The sequence below is a fragment of the Podarcis bocagei genome (assembly GCF_964188305.1).
Source record: "Podarcis bocagei genome assembly, chromosome: 9".
NCBI lineage: Eukaryota > Metazoa > Chordata > Lepidosauria > Squamata > Lacertidae > Podarcis > Podarcis bocagei.
Genome location: NC_138134.1, coordinates 5,802,483 through 5,830,143, shown reverse-complemented (window position 1 = coordinate 5,830,143; position 27,661 = coordinate 5,802,483). Strand labels below are relative to the sequence as shown.

The following is a 27,661-nucleotide window of genomic DNA, read 5'->3' as shown; positions in this document are numbered from 1 at the left end:
TTCTCTGAGGGAAAGGGCAGGTTTCGAATTCGCTTCAAAGGCGGAGTGTGCAGGCGACCTTGGCTCTCGCTTTTCTGTTGTTGTTTTTTATAATTTTTTTATTGGTTTTACAGCATTTTTTAAACAATACAAACAGATAAAAAGACAAACAAACATGTATAATTTCATAACCTTTTTTTCATAACCCTCATTTCTCGGACTCCCCCATACCTCCCCTTTCTGCATCCCAATTTCCAAAGTTATTTCAGCAGCTTCTAAATAATTTTATCAAATATGTGTCCTCTTAATTTTTTCTTCAACTTAATCTTATGTCACTGTAATCCCTTTTTCTTTCTCAACACCTCGACATTTTAGCATTCATCAATTTTATAATAGTTCTTAAGATAAATTTTAAACTTCTTCCAATCTTCTTCCGCCGTCTCTTTCCCCTGATCACGGATTCTGCCAGTCATCTCAGCCAGTGTCATGTAGTCCATCACTTTCATCTGCCATTCTTCCAAGGTGGGTAGATCTTGTGTCTTCCAATACTTTGCGATGAGTATTCTTGCTGCTGTCGTAGCATACAGGAAAAAAGTTCTATCTTTCTTCAACACCAATTGGCCGACAATGCCCAAGAGACTGGCCTCTGGTTTCTTAGGGAAGGTACATTTAAGTACCTTTTTCATTTCATTATATATCATTTCCCAGAAAGCCTTAATCTTTCGGCACGTCCACCAGAGGTGGTAGAAAGTACCTTCAGTTTCTTTGCATTTCCAACATTTATTATCAGGCAAATGGTAAATCTTTGCTAGCTTGACTGGGGTCGTGTACCACCTATAGATCATTTTCATAATATTTTCCTTTAAGGCATTACATGCCGTAAATTTTATCCCGGTGTTCCACAACCATTCCCAGTCAGCAAACATGATGTTATGACCAATGTCCTGTGCCCACTTAATCATAGCTGATTTAACTGTTTCATCTTGTGTATTCCATTTCAGCAGCAAATTATACATTCTTGACAAATTCTTAGTATTGGGTTCTAACAGTTCAGTTTCTAATTTTGATTTCTCCACCTGAAAGCCAATTTTCCTATCTTGTTTATACACCTCCATTATTTGATAATAATGGAGCCAATCTCGTACTTTGGGTTTCAATTTCTCATGACTCTGTAACTTCAATTTATCTCCATCTTGTTCCAAGATTTCCCAATACTTTGGCCATCCGGCCTCCATATTGAGCTTTTTCAATGCCTTAGCCTCCAAGGGTGACAACCATCTAGGGGTTTTGTTTTCCAACAGATCTTTATATCTTATCCAGACATTATACAATGCTTTTCTGACAATATGGTTTTTAAAGGCCCTATGCACTTTAATTTTATCATACCATAAATATGCATGCCAACCAAATGCATTATTAAAACCTTCTAAATCCAAGATATCTGTATTCTCGAGGAGCATCCACTCTTTCAACCAGCAGAATGCTGCTGATTCATAGTACAGTTTTAAGTCCGGCAGGGCAAATCCCCCTCTTTCCTTTGCATCTGTTAATATTTTAAATTTTATTCTGGGCTTTTTGCCCTGCCAGACAAATTTTGAAATGTCTTTCTGCCACCTCTTGAAACAGTCCATCTTGTCAAGAATCTGCAAAGTTTGAAACAAAAATAACATTCTCGCTTTTCTGGGGGTCCAGAGACCACGATCCTCTGTGCTTCTTTGCCAAGCCTTCCGGGTCCCAATTCCAAGTCGTCTTAGTCGCCCCCGCAAGTATTTTAAGTACGAAATCATGTCAAACTCAAAAAGTAATCCAGAGGTTCTGTTTTGTGGCCATGGTTTGTTTTTAATTTTTAAATGTATGTGCAGACGATCACAGGGCAGTTTGTGGTATTATATGAAAATCACAAAAATACGTAACGGCAAACGAGATAATAATCCCACCACCAAGCAAAGGCTTTGGAGAAGAGGAAGGATATGAAAGGATTTGTCGAGATTTGAAAAAACCGCTCCTGCTGAACAGAGGAGGAGGGGGATCATAGCACTGGTCTGAAGCCAACGCCGTCCGGGACTCTTGCGGGAATTATTTATATGGGGATCCAGACAGAGAGCTATTTCACTGAGCCCACGAGAGAGGAACGCCCTCCGCCGGGCGAGCGGGAAGTGCCTTCGAAGCAACAACGCCGCGCTCGCGAGGCTGCTGGACAGAAAGCGGGGCGGGGTCTCAGCGCCGCCCAGTTCGAAGTGGGAGGGCCTTCGGTCCCGCTATCTTTTGCGATTGGCCCTCGCCGATTTCCTCCCCGCAGACTGGCGAACCGCCTCCTTCGAGCGTGCGGCAGCGCCGCTTGAGCAGGAAGTGGGCGCGGCGATCCCTTTCCCCACCCCTGCTCCGATTGGTGGCGTCGGCTGTCCATCCAGGGAGGCGGGGCGGTGGGCTCGCCTGGGGAACGGGAAGCTGTCAGCGCTTGTGTCGGGATCGCCGAGCGAGGAGGTTCCGCGCCGCCGCCGCCGCCGGGGATGATGGGAGGCTCTCAAGATGGCGCCGGCGCGTCGGTGGCGGACTGAGCGCGCCGTCTCCCGCCTCTAGCCCGCTCTGGCGCTGTGAGCGGCTGGCCGCGACGGCTCTTGCGGGGCCGAGTCCCCCGAGGGCGGGCGAGGGAGTTTGGCCGGCCGGCCGGCCAGCAGCCGGACTCGGAGTTGGCTTTCCTCCGCGCGCGCCTCTGTGAGGGCGAGGGGGGGCATGGCCACCATGGAGAAGCTGATGAAGGCCTTCGAGTCCCTCCGCTCCTTCCAGCAGCAACAGGGCCCCGCTGCCTCGGCGGCAGCAGCAACAGCAGCAGCACCAGGCACGGCACCAGCCGCCGCCTCAGCCGCCACCACGGTCGCCGCCCCCGGGGAGCCGCCTCACAGACCGTGAGTTGTGAAGGGAGGCTGGAGCGGGCGGGCGAGTGGGGGGCGAGCAAGCGGCCGCAGGGCCCGCGCTCGGGAGAGGCGGGGAGGTGGTCCGGTGGGAGCGGTGGAAGCCGGAGCGCCGTTTGCTCTTGGACGTCATCCGTGTCCAGTGGCGTAACGTGGGGGGTGCAGGGGGGGCCAGCCGCACCGGGCGCAACATCTGGGGGTTAGGGGGCGCAAATCCACGGGTTAGGGGGCGCAAATTACTTGCCTTGCCCCGGGTGCTGACAACCCACGCTACGCCACTGTCCGTGTCTCCCGCAGGTTAGTGTAGCCTGGAAGGAGCAAAGCACGGCAACTACATCGCGGAAACCAGCCTCTTAAAATCGAGGAAATGTAGTAATCTTCGGGGCCTCAGGTCCAACGGGCATAAGTGTTTTCATTTACATTTACTCAACTTGTATACCCCGCTTCATTTGAAGTTCACGGTTCACAAGATAAAAATACAAGTTGAGAACACGAAATGCATAGTAAAAACAAGCTCATGACCCCTCCCCTCACCCCACAAACACATTTTAAAGGACATTGTATGTCAATCAGTCAAAAGGCCTGGTAAGTTTTCACCAGTCGCTAGACAAACCTCCCTGCAGAGAGACACCACAGAAAAGGTCTGCTCTCATGTTGCCACCCTCGGGATCTCTTGTGGGCCTCAGATGATGATCACAGGGTCCGAATTGGTTCACATGGGGAGAGACAGTCCTTGAGGCATTGCGGTCCTGAGCCATTTAATGCTTTAGAGGTAAAACCAGCACATTGAATCAGGCTAAATAAGTTAAACAATTCAAGATGTAACACTGGGCAAGTAACACCAACTGGCTTAACTGAGAAACAGACTGACAGACAAACTGCAGACCAACAGACTACTGAGCTGACATGCATTAATCACAGTTATTGTCAGGGTACTGGGCTGTTACTGTAACAACTGGCTTGGCTGACCATGCACTTGCAATTAAAACATCTATGGGATGATTTACACTCATGAATGAGAGTAACCCATTTTCTCGTTTACACGGAGCTGTAACCTCTCTGCTAGTTTTCCTCAGCCAAAAAGGGCAAGGGTCCAGAGCACAAGTCTGATCCAAGCACTTTGTCCACATCCTCGACCTCAAGCCTTACCAACTGAAACTCATACAACATAACATAACAGGACAGGATAGGTCCATAACAGGTCATCTGCTGCAACAGCAGAGTCAAGAACCTGGTGGATTTTATCCTCAAAATGCTTCGCAAACAATTCACAGTGAGCCAGTCAGTTCTTCCTCCTCCTTTGGGCCAGATTGTAAGAGGCCTTCTACTACCCAGAAAAGCTCTGCCGGGCGACAGTGAGGATGCAGTGGAGGCAGCAAAGTGTGCCTTGTTTGCTGCTTTCACTCCCACTAGGTAGAGTTGGTCATGAGCCCTCACCAGTGTTCAGTTGCTTTTGACTGGAATTTTACTCCACTAGTGTTCAAGCCGTCTCCCAGCTTGTTTCCTTGCCCTAAGTTCTAGAGTATACACGGGAGCCAAGTGGGCTCCATGAAGTGGGAGAGGGTTCTCAGGGGTGATCGTGTCAATGGCACAAACCATCAGGATGTTCTGCAAGTTATCCAGGGCTTTTACAGGAATACTAGTCATATTTTTCCATTATTATTTTTTAAATTTATAAGTTGTTTGGGTTGTCCTGGGCAAGATAAAGCAACAGACAAACACACAAACTAACAATCCCTCCTCCCACATAGGTACATTAAAACCAAGGTGAGGTGGACAATGCATTAAAAACATCCCCGCCAAGGCCACAAATAGTTAAATGGCTTTGTTTGGTTGTAGAGAAAAGTTTTTGCGTGGCACCTTGATGCAAATCCTTTTGAGTTCAGTACGACTTGCTTCTTGAATAAGCATCATTATGATAGCACTGCAAAGTTCTTCTAATTTGTTGCCTTGGGAGAACAATGCTCCTTTTCTGTCCAAAGGTTCTTGTCTAAATTATAAGCTCTCAAATTTCCCCCACTGCCTCACCCCCTCACCCCATTTCTAAAGAAGGAAATGTTTTCCAGAGTTGGAAACCGAGATCAGTAAAACAGCATGAGAAATGCCCACTCTTTGGTGGGTTAAAACATTTTCCAAGGCAGCACATGTTGCAAGGCAACCTGAGAGAAAACAGTTTCTCTTCTGTTTTCCTTCACCAAATTGTCTGTGGTAGACCTCCTGGAGAGAAACTGGGCATTTGCCATAGAGGGGAGGAACCTGTTGCTACCAAGGAGGAAGCAGGTGCATTTATGGAATGCTGCTGAAAGTTAAAGCTATAAAAACTCTGACCCTTGCCATACTACTTTCTACAGTGAGATTAGTTTTGACATTCTAGTCCCTGTTTTCTTTACTACAGCTACAGTCCTGAGTAAAGTTAACAGGCTTTGGTATCCTTGCAGATAATTCTACTTGAAATAATAAAAAAAAGCTGTTAAAAGCTTACATATCTGACTTCCAGGAGTTGATAGTTACTTGTTGCAAGTGACTCAAGAAAAGGGAGCTAGTTACACATTTCTTTTAACATGTTCCAGCTGAAAACTGGCGTAACAGTGCTGGGAGGCAGTTCCCATGTACAATGCATAGGTCTGCCCTGTATGCTTTATTAGGTCATCTTATATCCATGCTTGTTGCCTCAACTCAAGCTCCATTCTATTTCCTGTCTCTGGTCCTATACCTAGTACAATCCAGTTGTCATTCTGTCGTCTTTGCTTCAAGCCCTTCTTAAAAACTTCTTAGTGATTTTGGAAACATTGTGTACATACATACTTCTAAACATTTACCGGTATTTGTTTAAATATTTATAATCCTCACTTTCGTGAAGTATGTCAAAATGGTATGCAACATACACAATATAATCAAATCAGTAAGGGTATCCGTAAGAACATAATTTAAAACATCAGTAGATACAGGTTGGTTAAAAAGAGAAATTCATATTGTGAAGGCCTGTGTAAACAATTAAATTTGCAGAAGATGTCTGAAAGAAGCAAGGATTATTCCTGCTGAACCTGTGCTGGTAGAGAGCTCTGCAAGACAGGGCCTGCCTCTCTAAAGGCTCAGTCCTTAGCTAAGGCTAACTGAACCCCAGAGATGTGGGGAACAATAAATAAAGTAAGGTAAAGGGACCCCTGACCATTAGGTCCAGTCATGGTCGACTCTGGGGTTGCGGTGCTCATCTCGCTTTATTGGCCAAGGGAGCCAGCGTACAGCTTGTGGGTCATGTGGCCAGCGTGACTAAGCCGCTTCTGGCGAACCAGAGTAGCACACAGAAACACCGTTTACCTTCCCGCTGAAGCGGTACCTATTTATTTACTTGCACTCTGACGTGCTTTCAAACTGCTAGGTTGGCAGGAGCAGGGACCAACAACGGGAGCTCACCCCGTCGCGGGGATTCGAACTGCCGACCTTCTGATCGGCAAGTCCTAGGCTCTGTGGTTTAACCCACAGCGCCACCCGTGTCCCATAATAAATAAAAGTATTATGTGTTAAAGTTTGCCATCTTTCTGCTTGTGTTTTATAATCTTGGTCTCATTCCTACTCTTTAAGCTGTTCTTCGTTCCAGAATTCTTTGTTAATGTATAGAGCATTTTCAGCTGGGGAACCTCGGGTCCAGGGCCCGAATGTGGCCCTTTATGCCTCTTTAACTGGCCCTTGAGACTCTCCACAGGCCACACTTCCTCCCCAGTTACCTCCTGGCCCAGCTTTGCAACCTGCTTGACTGGTTTTTCCTAGATGGAATGTGACTTTGAGCTCTGTTCTTGCTTCTTGCTTGTCTGACTGGAGGATTAAAAGATGTGTGTATGGAAACTAGTGTACTGTAGTGTACAAATGTAAAATTTATGTTTATTCATCTGCCCACTTTTGCCTCTAGTCCTACCACTGTATGTGCCCCCTGGAAGATTGTCCAGAAGGGCACATGGCTCTTACGTGGGGGAAAACCTGCCCACCCTCAGTGTAGTTGGTGCTTTATAGACTGACCTAAGCACCAACTGTGCTTAGGTGGCGCTGTGGGTAAAAGCCTCAGCGCCTAGGGCTTGCCGATCGAAAGGTCGGCGGTTCGAATCCCTGCGGCGGGGTGCGCTCTCGTCGTTCGGTCCCAGCGCCTGCCAACCTAGCAGTTCGAAAGCACCCCCGGGTGCAAGTAGATAAATAGGGACCGCTTACAAGCGGGAAGGTAAACGGCGTTTCCGTGTGTGGCTCTGGTTCGCCAGAGCAGCGATGTCACGCTGGCCACGTGACCCGGAAGTGTCTTCGGACAGCGCTGGCCCCCGGCCTCTTGAGTGAGATGGGCGCACAACCCTAGAGTCTGGCAAGACTGGCCCGTATGGGCAGGGGTACCTTTACCTTTACTTTAAGCAAACATGAGAGGGAGGGTACAGTATGAATAATAACATTTGGGAAGTAACAACCAAAGAGATGGTTAGAGTGGGAATTGCAAGGGTATGAGTGCTACTAATTTCAAATAAATATAGACTGGAAATCTTGTATGCAGGAGCTGTGCCACTTCTGTGTGCATTTGAGCTGCTTCTCAAATTGCTGGACACTTGTATCCATTTAATATTTTCCTTCTTTTAAAATGTAACAGGTATATAATCTAGAAACATGGAAAAGAGTTCAAAACATAATCTAACAGCCCTTGCTTCCAGGGAGATGTGCAGACAAATATTAGTTTGGTTAATCCAAATCAATGTGACAGACACACAAATTCTCCTCTTGCTTTCCTGGGACAAAATCTCTTAGCCTCTGCTCTTTCTGCAGTGAGGTCACAGAATTTATGTGGCGTTCTTACCACTCCACTTTCACTTTTCTCATAAAAGCTGTAGATTTTTGTATACATTCTCATGCTTGCAGCTTTTCTTTGAGTAAAGAGTTTTAGATATGCTCATCAGACCATTACAAAATGAAACTTTAACAGTATGAAAATAGTGCAGGGTATCACCAATAGAAGTTAACTCTGACCCAAATAAAATTACAACTTAAACTTAAAATGCTGAATTTCCATGGCAGATCGCAGCATGCCCCCTTTTAAAAATATGCATCTCAACAAATATTAGCTTAAGAGATGAAATACTTTTATTCAGATTTTCATAAATTCATGTAAAACCTAAACAAATAAAAGTGTAAAATAAAATTCTCATTTTTTGGCAACACACTGAATTTCTTAATAATTTTCTCCTCATCAATTACTGCTAATAGAAAATGCAGTTTTCTGCTATCATTTATTTACTAAGTAGATAAGTTAAATAGACAAACTCATACGTCAAACTTCCTCATTGCTAGGGCTGGGTAACACCAGGTTTTCAACTCATGATATAGCACCAGCTAAATATCACAATATCACAGTATATCACAATATACTGTATTTTTTGCACCATAACACTCACTTTTTTCCTCCTAAAAAGTAAGGGGAAATGTCTGTGCGTGTTATGGAGGGAATGCCTACGGGTGGCATGCCTACGGATTTTCCTCCTCTAAAAACTACGTGTGTGTTATGGTCGAGTGCGTGTTATAGAGTGAAAAATACGGTATATCTGTGGTGGTGGAGGGCCTTGCTGAGCCTCCCTGTGGGGGCAGAGGGTCCCGCCATTCATCCCTGCAGTGGCGGAGGGGGCGCCCTTGATGAGGCTCCTTGCAGTGGTGGATGGCCTTAAAATGTAAGGAAGTAGTAGATTTAATAAAAATATTAAATAAACTTACATATGTTATGTTTAATACATTTTCAACTAATTTATGAATAGTTTAAGTGATTTACTAGTCAAGTTGCATCTGCTTCCCCACTCAGAGCTCTAAGTGGAATCTGTGCATGCATAAGCCCCACTGAGTTCAACCAAACTGCTACTTTCCTCAGAGTAAGCCCCATAAAAATCAGTAGGGCTTGCTTGTGAGTAGACGCTCATTTGCTTTCAAATTATGATGATGTGGTGACATCTTTAAAGCAAATTTACCATGGCATACATTTTTCTGGACTAGAGTCCACTTTATCACATGCAAGTTGGTTGTGGTTAAGAGGAGTCTACTGTTTATGTGGATTTGCAACTAATTGAAGGACTGTACCTAATAAATGCTGACCAATAGCTCCTTATCCACCTAGAAGTGTGGTGGTGCAGGATTCTGTCAGATATGCTTTTGATATTGTACCTTTATAAATGGCTTTGATGAAGGTGTCAAAAGGGATGCTCAAAAGCTGCAGATCACATAAAATTGGTTGGGATAGGATCCAGGATCTTGATACGTTGGAAAACTGGGCCAAAGCTAACAAAAGAAATTCTGAAATAAATGTGGGTGGAAAGACTCAGATGCACAGATATAGGATGAGTGACACTACTTATGCAAATTTAAAGTGTGATTCCAGCTTCATGCCCTTGGGAGCTGGCCAGCTGAAATCATACACATGCAAAGTGGAGAACTAGCCTTAAAAGCTCTTTCTGCTCTGAGTTTCCCTGGTGTGGAATTTTTTAGCTTTCATATTTGCTTACCTACTGCTGGGAGGCTTGTTTGAACTTCCCAGAGTCTGGTGAGCAAGGTCCACTCAGCTCGCTGGCTAATAATAAATAATAATATTTATACCCTGCCCATCTGGCTGGGTTGTCAGATGGGTATGCTTTTGCAGGAGCAGTGCTGGGGTTGTATTAACTATATGCGATTTTGACTTTTCCTGCAATCTTCGGAATGCAATCCCTGCACAAGTTGTGAGTTACATGTTAAAAAGATCTGGGCTTTTTAGTAGACTACAAGCTAAACATTAGATGAGTCAGCAGTGTGGTCCATGGCCATCTGTCATGGATGCTGTAGCCGAGATTCCTGCATCGCAGGAGATTGAACTTGATGACTCTTGGGATTCCTTCCAATTCTATGATTCTAAGTATAGCGTTTAGATTGCAAGAAGTAATTGAACTGCTCTATTCTTTGTTCAAACCTCACTTGTCACTTTATTTTCTGTTGCTCGAAATGCTAATGGGCTCAAATTACAGCGTACCCCCTGCCCTCGTGCCTTTGCCAATGCCACCTGCTGGCCTGCCCAAGAGGGAGGGAGTGGGAGGCTGCTGCCATCCACTGAGGCGGGAGGAAGGCAGGAAAGTGTCCAAGGAAGGAAGAGGCCACCTGGTGCATGCTTCCACCTCGGCTGCCAAGTCCACTAGGGGGGGGGCGTATCACTTGCCCCACCCTGGGTGCCAGCAACCCACACTACACCACTGGTTTCTTGCATCAGTAGAAGTTTGCCCTTGATTACCTATGAGGGCCTTTTCAACTCTGATTCTTCCAAGATAACATTCTTACAACATAACATTCTAACTGATAGGCTAGATTTCAGAGGTACCTTTTAGGATACCATGCTCCTTTACACTGTAGATCTGTTTGCCAGATCTGAAGTTCTATTGTTTTAGACTCATTATGCAATGTAGCATGAGAAAGGAGAGGAGGCATATGTTCAAAGCCCTGTTAGACGCATGGAACTAATGGTTCAGTTGAAATAATAGCTATAGTTTTGTTGATATTTAAGTAAGTTTAATGCTGTCTTGGTTAGAATTGAATGTTTGCATTTATTTGTTTGTTTGACTTCTCTACTGCGCTTCATCATAAGATCTCAGTGTGGTTCACAAGATATTTTTGGTTATGTGGCTTTGAGTTTTGACTTCAGTGCCATGCATTTTCAGAAAACCTGTAAAACTAAACCCTTTTCTTGCTCAAGCATTTTAGGAAGAAATTTATTGCAATCGTTCTGTTGTTGTTTCTTGACACTTTATTATATTATTATTTATTAATTTCTATACCACCCTTGATTTGAGGATCATAGGTTTTGGAATGTTGATGAAATATATAGAGTATGTTTTACATGAAATGTTGTTTTGTGTCTGATATACATTCTCAGGATTCTTAAGTCATTTTTTACCAAATGAATGAATTTAAGAAATAATGTAGTCAAGGTATCAGTTCATTGTAACAACAAAATAGAATTTTCTGATATTCACAGGATAGCTCTACTGCCTTGACTTTACTGTTGTATAAAGCATATCAAGTGTTGGCATTTTGTATAATTACAAATCTTATCTCTTATTTTAGAAAGAAAGAACTTTCCACCACCAAGAAAGATCGAGTGAATCATTGCCTAACAATATGTGAAAATATAGTTGCTCAGTCTTTAAGGTAATCAAGCGTTTTCTGATCTCTGTTTATGCAAATGCTGTTCTGTTTCAGTGATTCAGTGTTTCAATGAGTATATAATATACATTATTGTACTGTACCTCTGCTGCTCTAGTGGTTCATCATGCTTGTATGCAGAACAAGGGAACTTGCTCTTATGCTCCCATTTCATTGCAGGATGACATCTAAAGGTTGATAATCAGCTCTCAAAATGTGGTTCTTCTACTTGTAAAGGGCTTTATGCTACTCTTGATCAAGGCAGGGAATGGAAGAACTAGACAAGCAAATAATGGTTTGGTTCTCCTGTGTATGCATTTGTGTGGTTGGGCTTGCTGCCCTGATAAGGAGGAGTTTGTTCAGTATACCTAGCTACACCGCTGTCTGCAGTTAGATACACCCACTTTTAACTGAAGTCCTGCCTATGGTATATGATGCACTGAGCAAATATAAAATAGGGGTGTTTCTAACAGCACTGAAAGCTCTCCAATCTTTTCTCCTATTTGTTGCTCAGAAACAATTGCACTATATTCATTAATGGGGAAAACTGTTTAATATGAAAGCTTCCTCTTTACAAGGTGTGAAAACAATGTCCCTGTGAGCAATCTGAAATTCATTTATACAGTATTTATATACCACTTAACCCAGTGGTTTCCAAACCTCTTACCCACAGGAAGCTTGAAAATTGCTGAGGGTCTTGGCAGACCATTTAATACTTTTTCTGCTTGTTGTAGCGACTGTAGTGTGCTGTGCTAGATGCTGTATGATTTTTAATTGCATTTTTACTGCTTCTTTTATTTCTTTCATTGTATTTTGCTGTGTTACAGTTTGAATTCCCTAGAATTCAAATTGTAAGCGTTCTTCACAGATGTGCTGTGGGGCTTCTAATGGAAGGTTGTAGACCACTATTGGTCTGCAGACCACAGTTCGAAAACTAGTAACCTATCCATCTAAGCAGTTCACATCAAGTATAATACAAAAAGTATAAAATACATTAAAATTACCAATGATGTCGAAAATAAGTTGACCTAAAATGATCAAACTAAATACAACCAACATTTTTAAAATATACATTTTAAAATAAAATTACATGCTGAAATATGTGCCCAATAAACATATCTTGGTAGGCTTGCTTAAACAAAAAAGCTTTTAGCAGGCGAGGTGGAGAGTGAAAGTGAATGTTTTTACTTCAGAAAAAACTGCAGATCTGTGTTACGTACTAAGTTTGGGAACCATGCTTTCTTCTTAGAATTATATAAAGGACACACGGAGGGTCATCTAGCCCAACCCCCTGCAATGCAGAGTTAAATATCAAACCAGAAAATAAAACCATGAAAAGGATGGGGAGAGTGCATGAGCAAATAATCCCCCTGGCTCAATCCTGCTTGTTCCTCAGCCATTGCTTAGATCAGTGTTTGGGAACTGTTTTGTTGTTGAGGACCATATTCCCTTGGGGTAACTTGCTGGTGGTCACTGGCTAGGACAAGAACCATTCCCACCCTTTATCTCTCACACCTCAGTCTGTACGTTCTCTCATGCACAAACCTCATTATCCATAATTGACCATGCAGTTTTGGCAAGAGCAAGGCGTTCCACTTTTCCGCTTTGCTGCTGGTTCCCCCAACCCTTAGGAGTGGAGAGCGGCCGGTGGGAAATCTCTCCGCAACACCCTGCTCTTGCTGAGTTTCAGTGAGAGGGAGGTGTCCCTCCGCTCTGCTTTGCTGCTTCTCCTCAAGGAGAAACCCTTGCAGAGTTTGCAAGGACTTTTCCTTGAGAGGAAGCCCTTGTGGAGCCTCACACCCCCTCCAATTGCAGGGGTGGCAGCAGGGTGTTAAGCCTCGGGTACCAAAGCATCTCAGGCTGCACCTGTTTTATGACTATTTGTCACAGCTTTTCTGCATCTTCTCCATCAAACTCTGATGCACCAAAGGATTGCAGTGAAGGAGAGGAGCAAGATCTGGAGGCAGCCAGCATTTGATGAGGAGCCTTTTCAAAATACAGTGGTACCTCGGGTTACAGACGCTTCAGGTTACAGCCTCCGCTAACCCAGAAATATTGCTTCAAGTTAAGAACTTTGCTTCAGGATGAGAACAGAAATTGTGCTCCGGCAGCACAGCGGCAGCAGGAGGCCCCATTAGCTAAAGTGGTGCTTCAGGTTAAGAACAGTTTCAGGTTAAGAACAGACCTCCGGAACGAATTAAGTACTTAACCCGAGGTACCGCTGTACTGGGGAATGTGCTAACTTTGGATTATTGAAGCTGAAAAATAATTCTTATGTTTTCAATTAATTTGGAATTTTTTGAACACAGCGTAACGTCCAGGAGTTTAACCTGACAAGTGGAACTTGGCTCATGATAACTTTTCTTTTTTTCATTGAAGAAATTCTCCAGAATTTCAGAAATTGCTGGGCATTGCTATGGAACTTTTCCTACTCTGTAGTGACGATGCAGAGTCAGATGTAAGGATGGTTGCTGATGAATGTCTCAATAAAGTTATAAAAGTAAGTTGCATTTGGTTTTGTGCCCTGTAATTGCTGATAAAATTATTGAATATTATCATTGCGGTTCTGTGACAGATGACTTTTTCCACCAAGTAGCAAGTAGGTTTTTGTAGCGTATTATTATATGAACTTCTGATGTATGAGTACCATCTCTGTAGATCTAGCAAATTGCTATCTTTGTAGTTTAAGAGTTAACTATCACAGCAAGTAAACCTGCAAACTTTTCAGTGCATTATGTAATCTGTTGAAGCAAGGCGTATTTTGCTGATTCTAAAAAAGATATTATTTTGTTTCCTTCTAGGCTTTGATGGATTCTAGTCTTCCTAGGTTACAGTTAGAACTCTACAAGGAGATTAAAAAGGTGAGGGGGGTTTATTTGATGTTCTTAATTTGTTTGGATTTAGAGTCATACCTTTCTTTAACAAGAGTTTGTGATTAATCACATAGTAAGTATTTAAACTATTATAACAGCAAACGCTAACAATAAACACAAAGGTTATTCTAAATCATATTAACAGTTTGACATGTTGGGTAAAAGATTCCTGCATTGCATTGCAGGGAATTGGACTAGATGATCCTCATGGTCTCTTCCAACTCTACAGTTCTATGATTCTTTGAAATGTTGGGCTGTTTGGCAATAATCTTTCTCATCGTTAAAGATGTATACAAGATTTGCCATATATTAATGAAGAGCTGAATTTTTATTAAAGGCACTGGTCTGTGATCCTTTAGAAGAGTGATTTCCAGAACTCCACTCCCATATTTCCAAGTGGAACTGTTGTTCTTTTTTCGTCATTGTTCACTCTGATCTTTCCAGTGGTTATACTCATCCAAATACATACAGGCTTGCCCCCCCCATTTGTGCGTGATTGACTCAGCCACATGTATATGTGGTGCCGGGAAATAAATAAATAATTCAATACTGACCTGAAATGGTGGGAGAGAGCTGGAAAGTCCTTGTGGCTTGTGAGGGCACACTCCCCAGAGCACCAAGTCCAGAAAAAAGACTCCCGATGGCTCTAAAATGGCACGTAGGAGCTCTCGCTGCTGTTGCGCTACTTTTCTCAACAGCTGTTGGGTGGGAAGCTGTATTTACTGCAGCAGACCCCCCACTTATGCGTGCAGGAACCCGGAATGTAGCCCCTGGGTAAGGGGGGAGTTGCCTCTACAGTACTAACATTCTAAAAAGGTAAAGGGACCCCTGACTGTTAGGTCCAGTCGCGGACGACTCTGGGACTCATCTTGGTCTATAGGCCGAGGGAGCCGGCATTTGTCCGCAGACAGCTTCCGGTCATGTGGCCAGCATGACTAAGCCGCTTCTGGCAAACCAGAGCAGTGCATGGAAACACCGTTTACCTTTCCACTGGAGAGGTACCTATTTATCTCCTTGGGCTTTAATGTGCTTTTGAACTGCTAGGTTGGCAGGAGCAGGGACCGAGCAACGGGAGCTCACCCCGTGGCAGGGATTTGAACTGCCGACCTTCCGATCGGCAAGCCCAAAAGCCTCAGTGGTTTAGACCACAGTGCCACCCACATCCCTACTAACATTCTAGTTAAAGGCTATTAATTGTGTGCCTTTAAAAACTCCTCTGAGTTTCTGCTCTGGATTTACCTTTTGTCTAGACTAGACTGTCCACACACGTACCTTTTCATACTTTCTTTGCAAAATCAAGACTGAAATCCGTGTGACTGATATATTCTCAATTATTTCTGGATAGAATGGTGCTTCTCGAAGTCTACGTGCTGCTCTTTGGAGGTTTGCTGAACTTGCACATCTTGTTCGACCCCTGAAATGCAGGTGAGGTTGCTTTTCTAGAACAGATTGGAAGTAATAAGTGTTTGGGCCATCTCTGGCTGCTCCTGATAGGGGTACAGCTGACGTAGCCTGAGCTGGAAGAAGGCACTCCAGGCCACAGACTCTATCTGTGCCCCACCAGGCAGAGATAAACCCAGGAAGGTAACAAACCCAGCAGCACCTTCAGCTTCATATCTGGTCTTTGAAGGGGGAGTGCAACTGTTGGGATACTGCCAGGGAGATAAAGTCCATCATGGCCCCCAAGCCGGCTGCCGGACGTCCATCGATCTCCCGTAGTCACGCAGATTCAGCAGTTAGCGACATGAGTTTCTTCTAGAGCTCATGCACGCTCTATCAGCAGATAATGCACAGCCAAAAGTTGCACGCAGGAGAGCATGAGAGCATTATTTACAAGCTTTTATTCAGCGTTGATCAGAACAAAGAAAGACATGACTGTTCTGCGTCAGTGTCTCCGACAGACAGAGAGAACGAAAGCAATAGCAAACTTAAACATCCTGTGAACAGGAAATACGCAGGCTGTGACACAAACATCCTGCTCCCTTTTAAGGTGGAACGGAAATATCCTAACAGCAACCCCATCCAGCGGCAGTTTAATACATCCAGATCAATTGACTTCCCAATCCACAAAATCTCTATTTTACCTAGATTAACGTTCATCTTGTTTTTCTTTATACATCCCAGTACTGCATCTGGGTACATGTTAAAGAGTTCCACAGCCTCCCTGTGGTTCTTATATTGAAAAGCGCTAGCATCTGCATGTCGGTGACATTGCTCCACAAGTTTCCAGATGGTTTCTCTCAGAGGCTTTCTACAGAAATTGAAGTTGTACCCCAAAAAGCCGTTGATGGAATAGAAGTCACTCAGTACTGCTTTCTGGGACTCTCTGTCTAGGAAGGATCACAGTCACTCTAACACAGTGCTTCCTAAGCCCAGAAGGATGCCCTGATACATGGTTTCAAGTGCTCTGAAAAGCTCCAGCAGAACCAAGAGAGTTTTTACTCCCACCATCTAGTACAGGCCATCCAGCAGAGCACACAGTGGTTTTTCTACACTTCCTGTATTTGTTTTACTTACTGGCTAAGCACAGCAGCAGCCTATGCTGGAGTACTTGCTCCCGAGCAGGTCTTGCTGTTCTGCATCATTGGTAGACTTACGTACGGATGTCATGTTGGTGTCTGTGTCAACCCTTACTTGGTGTTACTAACTGAATAGCTATGTTTCAGAAAGTTCAGCTTTTGGAAACGTGTTCTTTGGTGAATTGTGTGGTCCTTTTCAGCAGATGGCAGGGCCATTTGGGAAGAGAGCCATTGCTTTTTTACATCCCTGTTTAGGATATTGTCCTCTGAAGGAAAATGGAATGTTGGATTTATCATGGGTTCTTTTCCTTAAGGGGTAAGAAAAACCTCACCCATTGGTTGGTTCTGCAAGGAAGGGTCTCTTTTTGTATCCTTTGTTCTTCTTCTTTGGTAGCTTCCTATATTCGGGTCATACCACCCCCACCCCAGTGGAGTGTAACCCCAGTTACAGTGTTGCTGGGGTGAAATTCATTTTTTGCTTTTCATCTGGTTAGCCCCTGTTGCAATTTTTTTGCTTTTTAAAAAATGAAGTCTGGGGTGCTCTTTAGCTCTGAAGAGAAGGTACACTCGTCATAATTCTAATATTTTTTCTGTTTAAGGAGAAAAATAGGATTGTGACACATCATGCAAACCTCTCAAGTGCATCAAACCTTTGAATATTATGTTCCAAACCACTGAAGAATACTTATATCTCTTTTTTTCCATTACAGACCATACTTAGTAAACCTTTTGCCCTGCTTAACACGAGTAAGCAAGCGCTCTGAAGAATCAGTGCAAGAAACGCTGGCTGCAGCAATACCAAAAATCATGGCAGCTTTTGGAAATTTTGCAAATGACAATGAAATTAAGGTATAATCATCTAAAATGTTTGCTGTAGTAAATGAAACAAGATTTTGCCCGCTTGTAAATTCACTGTTTTGAAATAGGCAAAATTGTTAGTTTGCAAAGGATTAATAGCAATTTTCTAATCCTAAATGGGGTTTAGTTCTGGAATAAAAGTTCTGGAATCTGGGTAGTTTAAAATGAATATTCTGTGGAAACACCTAGAAATCCTCAACTGACAGGATTTAAGTTTTATTTCATGTACATGGCATGGCTTAACTGGCTGGTTCATATGAAGTACTAAACCATGGTTTACTGTTATTCATGAGGCCTTGAGCTTGCAAGCTCACATACTCCCTTCTCCTCCTCTAGCATAGGTGTGAGGAGAAGACCAGAGGCTTCCACTTCTGTTTAAGACTAGCCACAGTTTAGCATTTGTGTCTGAGCCTTAAAGTGTGGATAATCCTTAACTATAGCTAGTAAAAACAATCTAGCTTGATAAAAGATGGTTTCAAGTTGACTTGATTCCACCAACTACAGTTGCAACTAATTGCAATTTGTTGAGGTTTGAACATCAGACCTACAGGTAGGAAGAACCACAGGTTTTTCTTGTAACACTAAATTTTAATTTAGAATTGCAGGCGAATGCAGCCGCTGAATGAACATGGTATATTTCTCTTTCATGCATGTACACACACAACCATTCAGTCTCCCCGCACCCCCCAACATACTCGTGCAAGCTGGTAGACCCTACTTCCAGTTCTGTGGTGCAAGAATATTTTGCAGGCTTCCTTATCAAACTCTGTAATGCAATATCTGCATGTAAACTAAACCACAGAGTGAGGTTTAAGCTGAAGTTAAATCACTAGACCCTTCTAGTATGACTCTGATAAAGCACTGGGACCACCTGGAGGGGACTGGCAGCAAGTTATGACTTGTCAAATTGAAGCACTGATACTTGCTTCCCTGTTTTTAGGGGTTTTCTTTCTCTGGTATGCTCAGAAGGAAGCTCTATATTTTTCATTTTTTCCTCTTTAATGTATAAAATAATCAGTAATTTCATTTGCTGGAGGCATTTGTAGTGCAGTTAGCACTGACCAAATGCTCCTGTGCAGAACCATGAGGAAATTGGTACATGCTATTACCCTTTGGCAGGATACTTTTGCAGCGCTGCTAGAAGTGCACTGATGAATAGATGGGAGGACATTTGGTGCTATAGAGATGTGATTTCCTTAAGTGCTGTGATTGCAATTTAGGATAAATTTAGCTTATTTTCAGTTTGTATGGTAGATCAATATCATTGTTGCTTCACTGAGAGTTTTTCTTTATTATGCACAATCTAGTTTAACAGTGTAGGTCAATCTCATGTTTAGTCAGTCGTAAAGAACCTAGTAAATGTTGGTGTCATTGAAACATTGATAAAAGCTTTATTCGTTTTAGGTTTTATTGAAGGCTTTTGTAGCTAACCTTAAATCCAGTTCTCCTACTATTCGTCGAACAGCAGCTGCATCAGCAGTGAGCATCTGCCAGCATTCACGAAGAACACAGTATTTTTATACTTGGCTACTGAATGTATTACTAGGTAAGAAGGGCAACAATATTTTAGGCTTTAATAAAAACTGGGGAAATGTAATGGGGTATTTGTAATGGGGTATTATTGTACTGTTTCTCCCATATGATGAGCTGATTCAGACACAATGGCAGCTAAGGTTTGTGCTTCTTCCTTCTTTTTTACTTCTAATTTTGTGGATATATGGAAAACTGAACTGGCCAGCTGGGTAAAAACTGATATAAAATGAAAGCAGTTCCATTGCTTGCAACAAAATTGGAAGCTGGAGAAGAAAAAACAGGTTTGTTCATGTAGCACCAAGCCATGGCTTGACTTCGCTTCTAACTGAGCAACTCCAGGGAAGACAAATGAAGGCAAAGTATTCTAACTAAATAAAGATGCATAGAATCATAGAATTGTAGAATTGGAAGGGACCATGAGGGTCAACTAGACTAGCCCCCTGCAGGAATCTCAACTAAAGCATCAGTGGCAGACAGCCATCCAACCTCTGCTTAGAAATCTCCAGTGAAGGGAGTCACCTTTACTAGTAAATAACAGGCCTTGAAAAGACCATATTTTATGAATCATTCAGTAAGGTTTGCCTTTGAGCAATAAGAAGAGGCCTGTGGGATCAAGCCAAAGGCTGGTCTCGCCAGCTAGATACCTATGGGAAGTAGGACATGTGTACTACAGGACTTTCCCCATTTGTGCAAATGTTATTTAGAGATATATTGCGTCTGACGGTGGTAGGTCATTCATTAATCCTGATGCATTCTCAACTGGCAAGTATGGAAACTGCAGTACCCGGAAATACAAGCTATTCTTTGCAACCATGGGCTAGTTCAGATGTTGCCAGGCTTTGGTGCATCTCATATGTGTGGGGGTAGCATACTGTGTCAAGAGGGCTAATTTAACATGCACAAGAAGTGTAGGCATAAATCTGATTTCCGTACTCCAGTTTCTTCACACACTGCAGTTATACTAGAATCTAGGGTCAGCACATTGTTAAACTATGGAATTTGCTTATACAAGTTATGACGGCCATCAAATTAAATGGCTTAAAAACAGGATTGTACAAATTAATGAGGAATAAGGCTATGGTAATGATAGATAGCTCATATACCACTTCCGGGATCAGGGGAAACATGCCTCTGAATGGGGGTGTCAGCGTGGAACAGCAACGGAAGAGGCCTTTTGCTCTTCCTTCTGGCTTTCCCCAGGCACCTGCTTGACTATTGTGGGAAATGTCTCAATTTTTAAACTGTGATGGTTATCTTTGCAGGTTTATTATTTCCCATGGAAAATGAATATCCCAGTGTCTTAATTCTTGGCGTATTGCTCACTTTAAGGTATCTAATACCTTTACTGCAGCAGCAGGTGAAAGATACAAGTCTTAAAGGTAGTTTTGGTGTGATACGGAAAGAAATGGAGATCTCTCCTTCCTTAGATCAACTTATACAGGTAGGAATAAAATGGCAGCTGTTCAGTTGTCATAGTCTTTGGCATATTTTACAGAACACGTTAACTTTTACAGTGGTTCTGAAATCTACTGCTTTTGCTTTCTTTAAATATCATGGTCTTGGATGAGGAAATTTTTCATTCTCTTTCATTTATGTAATGGGCAGCCAATGATTTGGTCATGGTATAGCATTCAATGATCACTGCCCCCTTGTGCAACAGAAATTTGCTTCTGCAATAAAACCTGTTGTTTCTCTGCCCCAGAACATGCCCCCCAAATCTGCTCCAGATGGTCCACCGACTCTCTAGAGCAGATTTTGCAGATGGTGGGAGGCTGCAGAGGAAGGAGAAGCCCAGTTGCACAAGCAGATGGTTCTTGGTCTGTGTCATTCTACTTGCAACAAGCAAATGACTATTTTCAGATTTATCCTAAATATTTCAAATAATCTGAATTGTTTACCTGTATTAGTTGTTAGCATAACTTTATGTATCCAGGAGTAAATATGAAGTCATGGATCAAGTTCCCCAGGTGTACATAGAAGCTGATGGCAAGGGTGGGTATTCAGCCCCCCTAGTGGTTATAGGCAAAATTGCAAGAAGAAAACTTCACTCTTGCAGGTAAATACCAAACGGTCTTTTTCAAGTTGTAGTTTTGTATATTGTAATCTGAGTGAAGCCACACCTTTAATTTAGAAAAAATACAGAAAAAAATGGAATAGCAAATCAACACTCACTTAGTGTTCTTAACTTAAATTGCCTGACCATAAATTGGCCAATTCCAGCTTCACCTTTTGCAGCACCCCACATGGTTTCAGTAGCTGTTGCTGAAAGTTGAGTTTGCCCTTGGAAGTGGCATCAGAGCAGCACAAGGTGTTGGGGCGCAAAAATGTTGTGGAAAGCACATTTTATAGAAAGAGGCTTTCAGGAACATTCACAGAAATGTTTGAACCCTGATCTCCATGTCCTCTAGGTTTATGAATTGACACTGCATTATACGCAGCACCGGGACCACAATGTTGTGACTGGCTCTTTGGAACTATTACAGCAGCTTCTTAGAACACCCCCTCCTCCTCTCCTCCTCGCCCTCACTACTGCTGGTGCCATTGCGCAAGTCAATGCATCCAAAGATGAGACTACCAGCAGAAACCGCAGTGACAGCATAGTAGAATTTATAGGTAAGATACATATTTTTTCCCCAAAAAGCAATTGTGTGATAAGTCATCGTATACATCTTCAGTTAAAATTTCTGGTTTTTACAATGACAGAATTTTAAAGCATGTTTAAAAAATCTTTCAGTAAAGGTGCCTTAAGAATACCAAGTAATTTTACTCAGAAGATCTAAGCTATCATTCTGAGTTTGGGGTGAAGAAGGCATCCAGTGGTATGGGTTGCCTCTTCCTACTTCCTGGGAAAAGGCAGGGGACATGTGACCTAGAACTTCTGCCATTAGGTCCTGTCTGATAGGTGCTTCCACGGTTTGTTCCCCACCTTGCCCAGGAACAGAGTCCCTTGGCTTTAGTACCTATGGCCTCTGCCACGTACTCCTCCTCCATTGTTTTCTTCTAGACATCCATATTGCTGAAGCCTCTTTTCTTGTCTTTTCTCCCTCCATTTACCTCTTTAAAAGTAAAACAATTTTATTCTTTGTCTGCTTTCTTGTCCTCTGCTCTTGGCTCCTTCTGGAAGGCAAACTGCCAAATCTGGATTTTAAAATAGGCCAGCAACATGTTTCTGCCACTAAAAGCTTCAGACCTAACGCAAGTCTCCATGGCTCTTTGAGCCATGCCTGAGTGGAGCAGGCAGAGATCTCTCTCCTTTGCCAGCTGCAACCCATCCATGCCAGCAACTGCTGTTATCAAGGCTTCCCAGTAAGGCAGCAACCATGGAGAATTCAGGGCAAAACTATTCTCTCCAGCACAGTTGATGTGAAGGGAGACTGTATGCATGCCCAGCACCTTATCTGATGCCTTACTTATTAGATCCATTCCTTTAGTGTCATAACAGAGCAATTTCCAAGGAGGAATTTTGTTGCTGGGTTCAGCTATAATCACTGAATGGAAGTGCAGCATGACATTAACTTCATTATCTCTCTTCAGCCTGCCAGCAAAGATCACTCTCCTAAAAAAACCAAAAACCAGTTAGTGCTTCTCAGACTTTGTTTCTGGTCAGAGTCCAGGGGGAAAAGGCCAGAATGAGACTTGGCACCAGTGAGGTTTGCCTGGCATCCTTTGGTGCCATTTGGCAGATTATGGTGATGATTTTGCTGTCTATTGACGATGCAGTTTTGCTGTTTTGTTCAGTTGTTTTATAGACTTTTATATGGCTTTTATTATAATGCATTTAATGCCATCCTTTATGCTTTTAAAATCAGTAAGTTGCTTGAAGATTTCTCTGTCAACCAACTAATAAATTGCTGCTAATATAAGTCATCTTTCTTTGTTGTGGATGCAGCAACTACAGGCAGCAACTGTTTTAGACGTGTCTGATATGTGTGTGACCACAACTGTTCACATTGCGCCAAACCCAGAAGTTACCCAAAACGTCACAAAAGGGGACGGAACAGCGTGTTTGCAGACTTTTTCGATGGTGTTTCAAATATACACAATTTCACTTAAACATGTGGTGCCTTGGAACCTAACCCCCATGTAAATTGAGAGTTGCCTGTATTTAATTTTCTGCCAAGGCCATAGCAGCTAATACTATGGGCAGGAGATCAATTTGGCTTCACCACTGGAATCTTGATTTTGCCTCCTAATGTAATTAGTTTCCCTTCTATGCACATAGAATCATAGAATTGTAGAGTTGGAAGGGGCCCCAGAAACACACTGATCCTGATAGTTATCTTGATTAGGATGGCTCCCCAAGGCTCACCTCTATGCAGACCTCTGCAAAGGCTTCTCTTCTCTTAGCATTTAGACATTGTGCACCAGTGTCACAAGCAGATATCTCTTACTTGATAGGTGACAGTAGCTAGGGATGCAGAACTTTAGGCTTGGGGGCCCATTACTTGGCACAGGCAGTGCACAAGACCTGGTCGTTTCTAGACAACGTCTCAGTTGGCTGGCATTCCAGGCAATCAGCCTTGTCTTGTTGTCCTTTCTGCCCCTAATTCAGCAAAATTGTATGCTGGTAAGAACAGACAGTATGTGTACCAAAGCCTGTTTCTATTGACAAGGGGGCAACTGTTCATCCCACATCTGGGTGGATAACAAACTCATAACATTCTTCACACAGCACATCAAAGGGAGCCACAATACCACTGCGGACTTCCTCACTCACAAAAGATTAGAACCAGGGGAATGGAGAGCAGCACTAGATCTGTTGCCAAGAATGCTTTGGCTCTTTAGTAGACCTGTTTGCATCTCCAGCAAACATAAGTCGCTCTGCTTCTTCACCAAACGCTATCAAGAGCAGAGGCCGTGGACACTCTCAGATCTTCTAGGCAAAAGGGACTGCTCAACACCTTCACAGCCACTGCCCTCCCCTTCAGAAGCCTGTCTTAAGTAGAGAAAGCCACACTCCTTCTAGTAGCGGAGGAGGTTGTGGTTCTCAGAAATCCTCCAGACCATTCACTGGTTCCCCCCTACACTGGGATATCTACTTTCTCGTGGATCCATTATCTATCCACACCAGAGGTGGCTCCTGTTAGCCACCTGGCATCTGAAAGGCATGTCCTCCTAGGGCTTGGCTAACCATCTGTGGTAGTGGACACCATGTTTCACCTAGGAAGCTTCAGATGGGGCAATCTGCAAGGACCTTAAGTACAAGACAGTGGGCATAAGCTGCTGCAGCTCCTTCAGGGATTCAATACTGGTCTCAAACTGAAGACCCTGTGTGTGCAGCTCTCAACAGTATCTCTTGTTCTTTCCAAAAGGAACGTGAGACAGTTATAACATACCCTTGCTTGAAGTGTTGTTAGAACATGCATTGCTACTTCGCCCTCCCATGATGTATGTGTTCCCCATTGCAACCTGCATGTTGTCCTCAAAAGCCCTGATCCAAACATATACAAGAGAACTCCTTAGATTGCTGTCCTTAGTGGTGGCCTTCCTAACTCGCTTAAATGATTTCAGAGCTGGAAGCTTTCTTCATAAAACAACACCTTTGTCTTTTCCGCAAAGAGAGCCATTTTGCACACTGATCCAGCTTGCATACTAAATGTTAATTCCATTTCCCGCAGGACTCCAGCTTTTTACTTCTGTCCCCAAACACCTCCCCCAAGCTGGGCAAGAGCTGGGTTCTTCAACCCTACATCAACCACACAAAACACTTTAGGCAGGCTGATATTTTGTTTGTCCCTTTTCCTTCAACCTCTTTGGGATAAAAAGTTCAGTCAAAGCCTTAATGCATATTTCACCATGACCTTTGAAACACAACTCCTTCATAAACCTCAGAATGTCATGGCATACACTACTAATCTTCACTACCATGCCTCTCAGTGAGATCTGCTGAGCCACCACATGTGCCCAGGAGCTGTCAAGTGAGCCCAGGTTGACCACAGGGCAGGGACACACGGAAGGCACAGAATGTGATTAGCTTTTTATTATCAGAAAATATCAACATAGTCCTCTGGTTCATCTTAATCCAGCTGAGAGGTTGCTGAAACTGACCACTGGCCCTTCCCTTCCCTCTCTAGCCTCTCACTCTGGATCCTTCCCAAGCAAATGAAGGACTGGGACTGTCCTGCTGCTGTGTAGCAAGGGCAACCTCTGACTATCTGAGTCTGCACTCATACTGTGACTCCTGTCCTGGAAGTGCCTCCTTCTCCTGATCCCCTTTGATTGCTCAAACTCCCTGCTCCTAGCACCTCCCAGCTCAGGCTTCCGCAAAGCCTCTGCCCTCCAGATGTTTTGAGACTACAATTCCCATCATCCCTGACTACTGATCCTGCTAGCTAGGGATCATGGGAGTTGTAGGCCAAAAACATCTGGAGGGCCGAGTTTGAGGAAGTCTGTCCCAGTTCATCCCTTCTGCAGACTGCTCTTCAGTGTCCCATCACCATGATCCGGGATCTAACTCGTTTTCTTCTGTGTCCTCCCTGGGGGCTCTTGGGCAGCCGGCTCCCACCACTCTTTCTCATCTAGTCAGTCCCTGACAACATGTGAGTCACCTTCCACATTCATCAGATACGAATGACTGAAACATTCACTTTTGATGATGAAGCCTTTGGAAGGAGTGTTGTACAGCATATAATAATAATAATAATAATAATAATAATTTATTATTTATACCCCGCCCATCTGGCTGGGCCTCCCCAGCCACTCTGGGCGGCTTCCATAAAAACCAAAAATACAGTAAAATGTCACACGTTAAAAATTTTCCCTGAACAGGGCTGCCTTAAGATGTCTCCTGAATGTCAGATAGTTGTTTATCGCTTTGACATCTGCTGGAAGGGCGTTCCACAGGGCGGGCGCCACTACCGAGAAGGCCCTCTGCCTGGTTCCCTGTAGCTTTGCTTCTCGCAATGAGGGAACCGCCAGAAGGCCCTCGGCGCTAGACCTCAGCGTCCGGGCAGAATGATGGGGGTGGAGACGCTCCTTCAGGTATACTGGACCGAGGCCGTTTAGGGCTTTAAAGGTCAGCACCAACACTTTGAATTGTGCTCGGAAACGTACTGGGAGCCAATGCAGGTCTTTCAAGACTGGTGTTATATGGTCTCGGCAGCCGCTCCCAGTCACCAGTCTAGCTGCCGCATTCTGGATTAGTTGTAGTTTCCGCGTCACCTTCAAAGGTAGCCCCACGTAGAGCGCATTGCAGTAGTCCAAGCGGGAGATAACCAGAGCATGCACCACTCTGGCGAGACAGTCCGCAGGCAGATAGGGTCTCAGCCTACGTACCAGATGGAGCTGGTAAACAGCTGCCCTGGACACAGATTTGACCTGTGCCTCCATGGACAGCTGTGAGTCCAAAATGACTCCCAGGCTGCGCACCTGGTCCTTCAGGGGCACAGTTACCCCATTCAGGACCAGGGAATCCTCCACACCTGCCCGCCTCCTGTCCCCCAAAAACAGTACTTCTGTCTTGTCAGGATTCAACCTCAATCTGTTAGCCGCCATCCATCCTCCAACCGCCTCCAGACACTCACACAGGACCTTCACCGCCTTCACTGGTTCTGATTTAAAAGAGAGGTAGAGCTGGGTGTCATCCGCATACTGATGAACACCCAGCCCAAACCTCCTGATGATCTCTCCCAGCGGCTTCATATAGATGTTAAAAAGCATGGGGGAGAGGACAGAACCCTGAGGTATTCACTGTTTCCTAGAATTGGCCCTTCTAATCCATTTGCAGGTTAGCTTTTACATAGCCTGCGTTATTGGATGCCTCCTGCACACTAAACCTAGAAAGGAACACTGGACACTTAATACGAGGATTCCTTCTAGAGGCCTCCAAGCTGCACTATGGGCTAAGCATTAGCTGATACCAGCATGAGGCAGTCAGAAGGCTAAGCCCCTCACCCCAGCTTTTTGCAGCTAATGTTGGGTCTCCCTCTTGCCTAACGGGAGTCCAGTCTTTCCTTCCTTTTACTCCCCCTTGTTGCCTGGCCTTTTTTGTTGTTGGCTCTTATGTCTCCTCAGTTTTGCTCTGTCTCACAGTTGGCCATGGGACTGAACTGGGGAAGAGTCAGACAAGACCTAAAAGCAAAAGTTCTAGGTAACATGCTCTCTGCCTTTTCCTGGGCAGTAGGAGGAGACAACCCACATTGCTGGATGTCTCCATCACACCATGCCAGAAGGAATCTTCATGGTAAGTGTCCTGCGTTCCTTTCTGGATGCATTTAAGTGTGGAATTCCAGAGAACCATGTTAGTTACTCTACAAAGATTCCTGTGGTACCTTAGAGACTACTAGAAGTTATGGCATTATAAACCTATTGCCCTTCAAGTTGCCGTAGAAGTCTCTTTTTGTTAAGTGTTTGTAGCCAATCCTTGTACTGAAGCTACATTCAGTTGGAATAAATGATGAGTTCCAGTTTTCTTGGCCTTTATTTCTCCTTTCACTGCTTAGATTTTATAAAAATGTTCATTTCTGATTGTAACATTTAAAGATGACCCTTATTTGTTCACACTTTATGAGAAACTTAACCAATATCCAGTAGTAAAGTTTGCTGCTGATTGTTAGAAGAAGGAAATACTTTATAGCATTATTTTTAATGGTGGCTAACAACAAATCTTCTGATACCTCATTTCTCAGAGGCTATTGAAATTCCTTCTTGATAATCACTCTTATCTATGCTTTGATTTGTTACTTTCTGTAATTTTGCAGCTGGAGGGGGGTCTTCATGCAGCCCTGTTTTCCCCAGAAAACAAAAAGGTGATTATATATGAAATCACAGTCTCTGACTTTACATTTTCTACCCTTTTCATTTCTTTGACTTG

The 27,661-nt window shown here is 43.7% G+C and overlaps 1 protein-coding gene across 2 annotated transcripts in view; it reads left to right on the top strand.

Annotated features, from left to right (window-relative positions):
• Nucleotides 1-2,453: 2,453 nt before the first annotated feature.
• HTT (huntingtin) overlaps nt 2,454-27,661 on the top strand; it is a 115,731-nt gene continuing 90,523 nt past the window's right edge. Inside the window, exons 1-10 of one of the 2 annotated variants that reach the window (XM_081207543.1) lie at nt 2,454-2,885; nt 10,989-11,072; nt 13,446-13,566; nt 13,868-13,927; nt 15,285-15,364; nt 17,169-17,307; nt 18,721-18,862; nt 20,112-20,290; nt 21,258-21,462; nt 27,549-27,596. In XM_081207543.1, coding sequence (XP_081063669.1) covers nt 2,713-2,885; nt 10,989-11,072; nt 13,446-13,566; nt 13,868-13,927; nt 15,285-15,364; nt 17,169-17,307; nt 18,721-18,862; nt 20,112-20,290; nt 21,258-21,462; nt 27,549-27,596 — 1,231 coding nt within the window. In that variant the 5' untranslated portion in view covers nt 2,454-2,712. The remainder of the gene's footprint in view (nt 2,886-10,988; nt 11,073-13,445; nt 13,567-13,867; nt 13,928-15,284; nt 15,365-17,168; nt 17,308-18,720; nt 18,863-20,111; nt 20,291-21,257; nt 21,463-27,548; nt 27,597-27,661) is intronic. The other variant, XM_081207544.1, reaches the window with a different exon arrangement.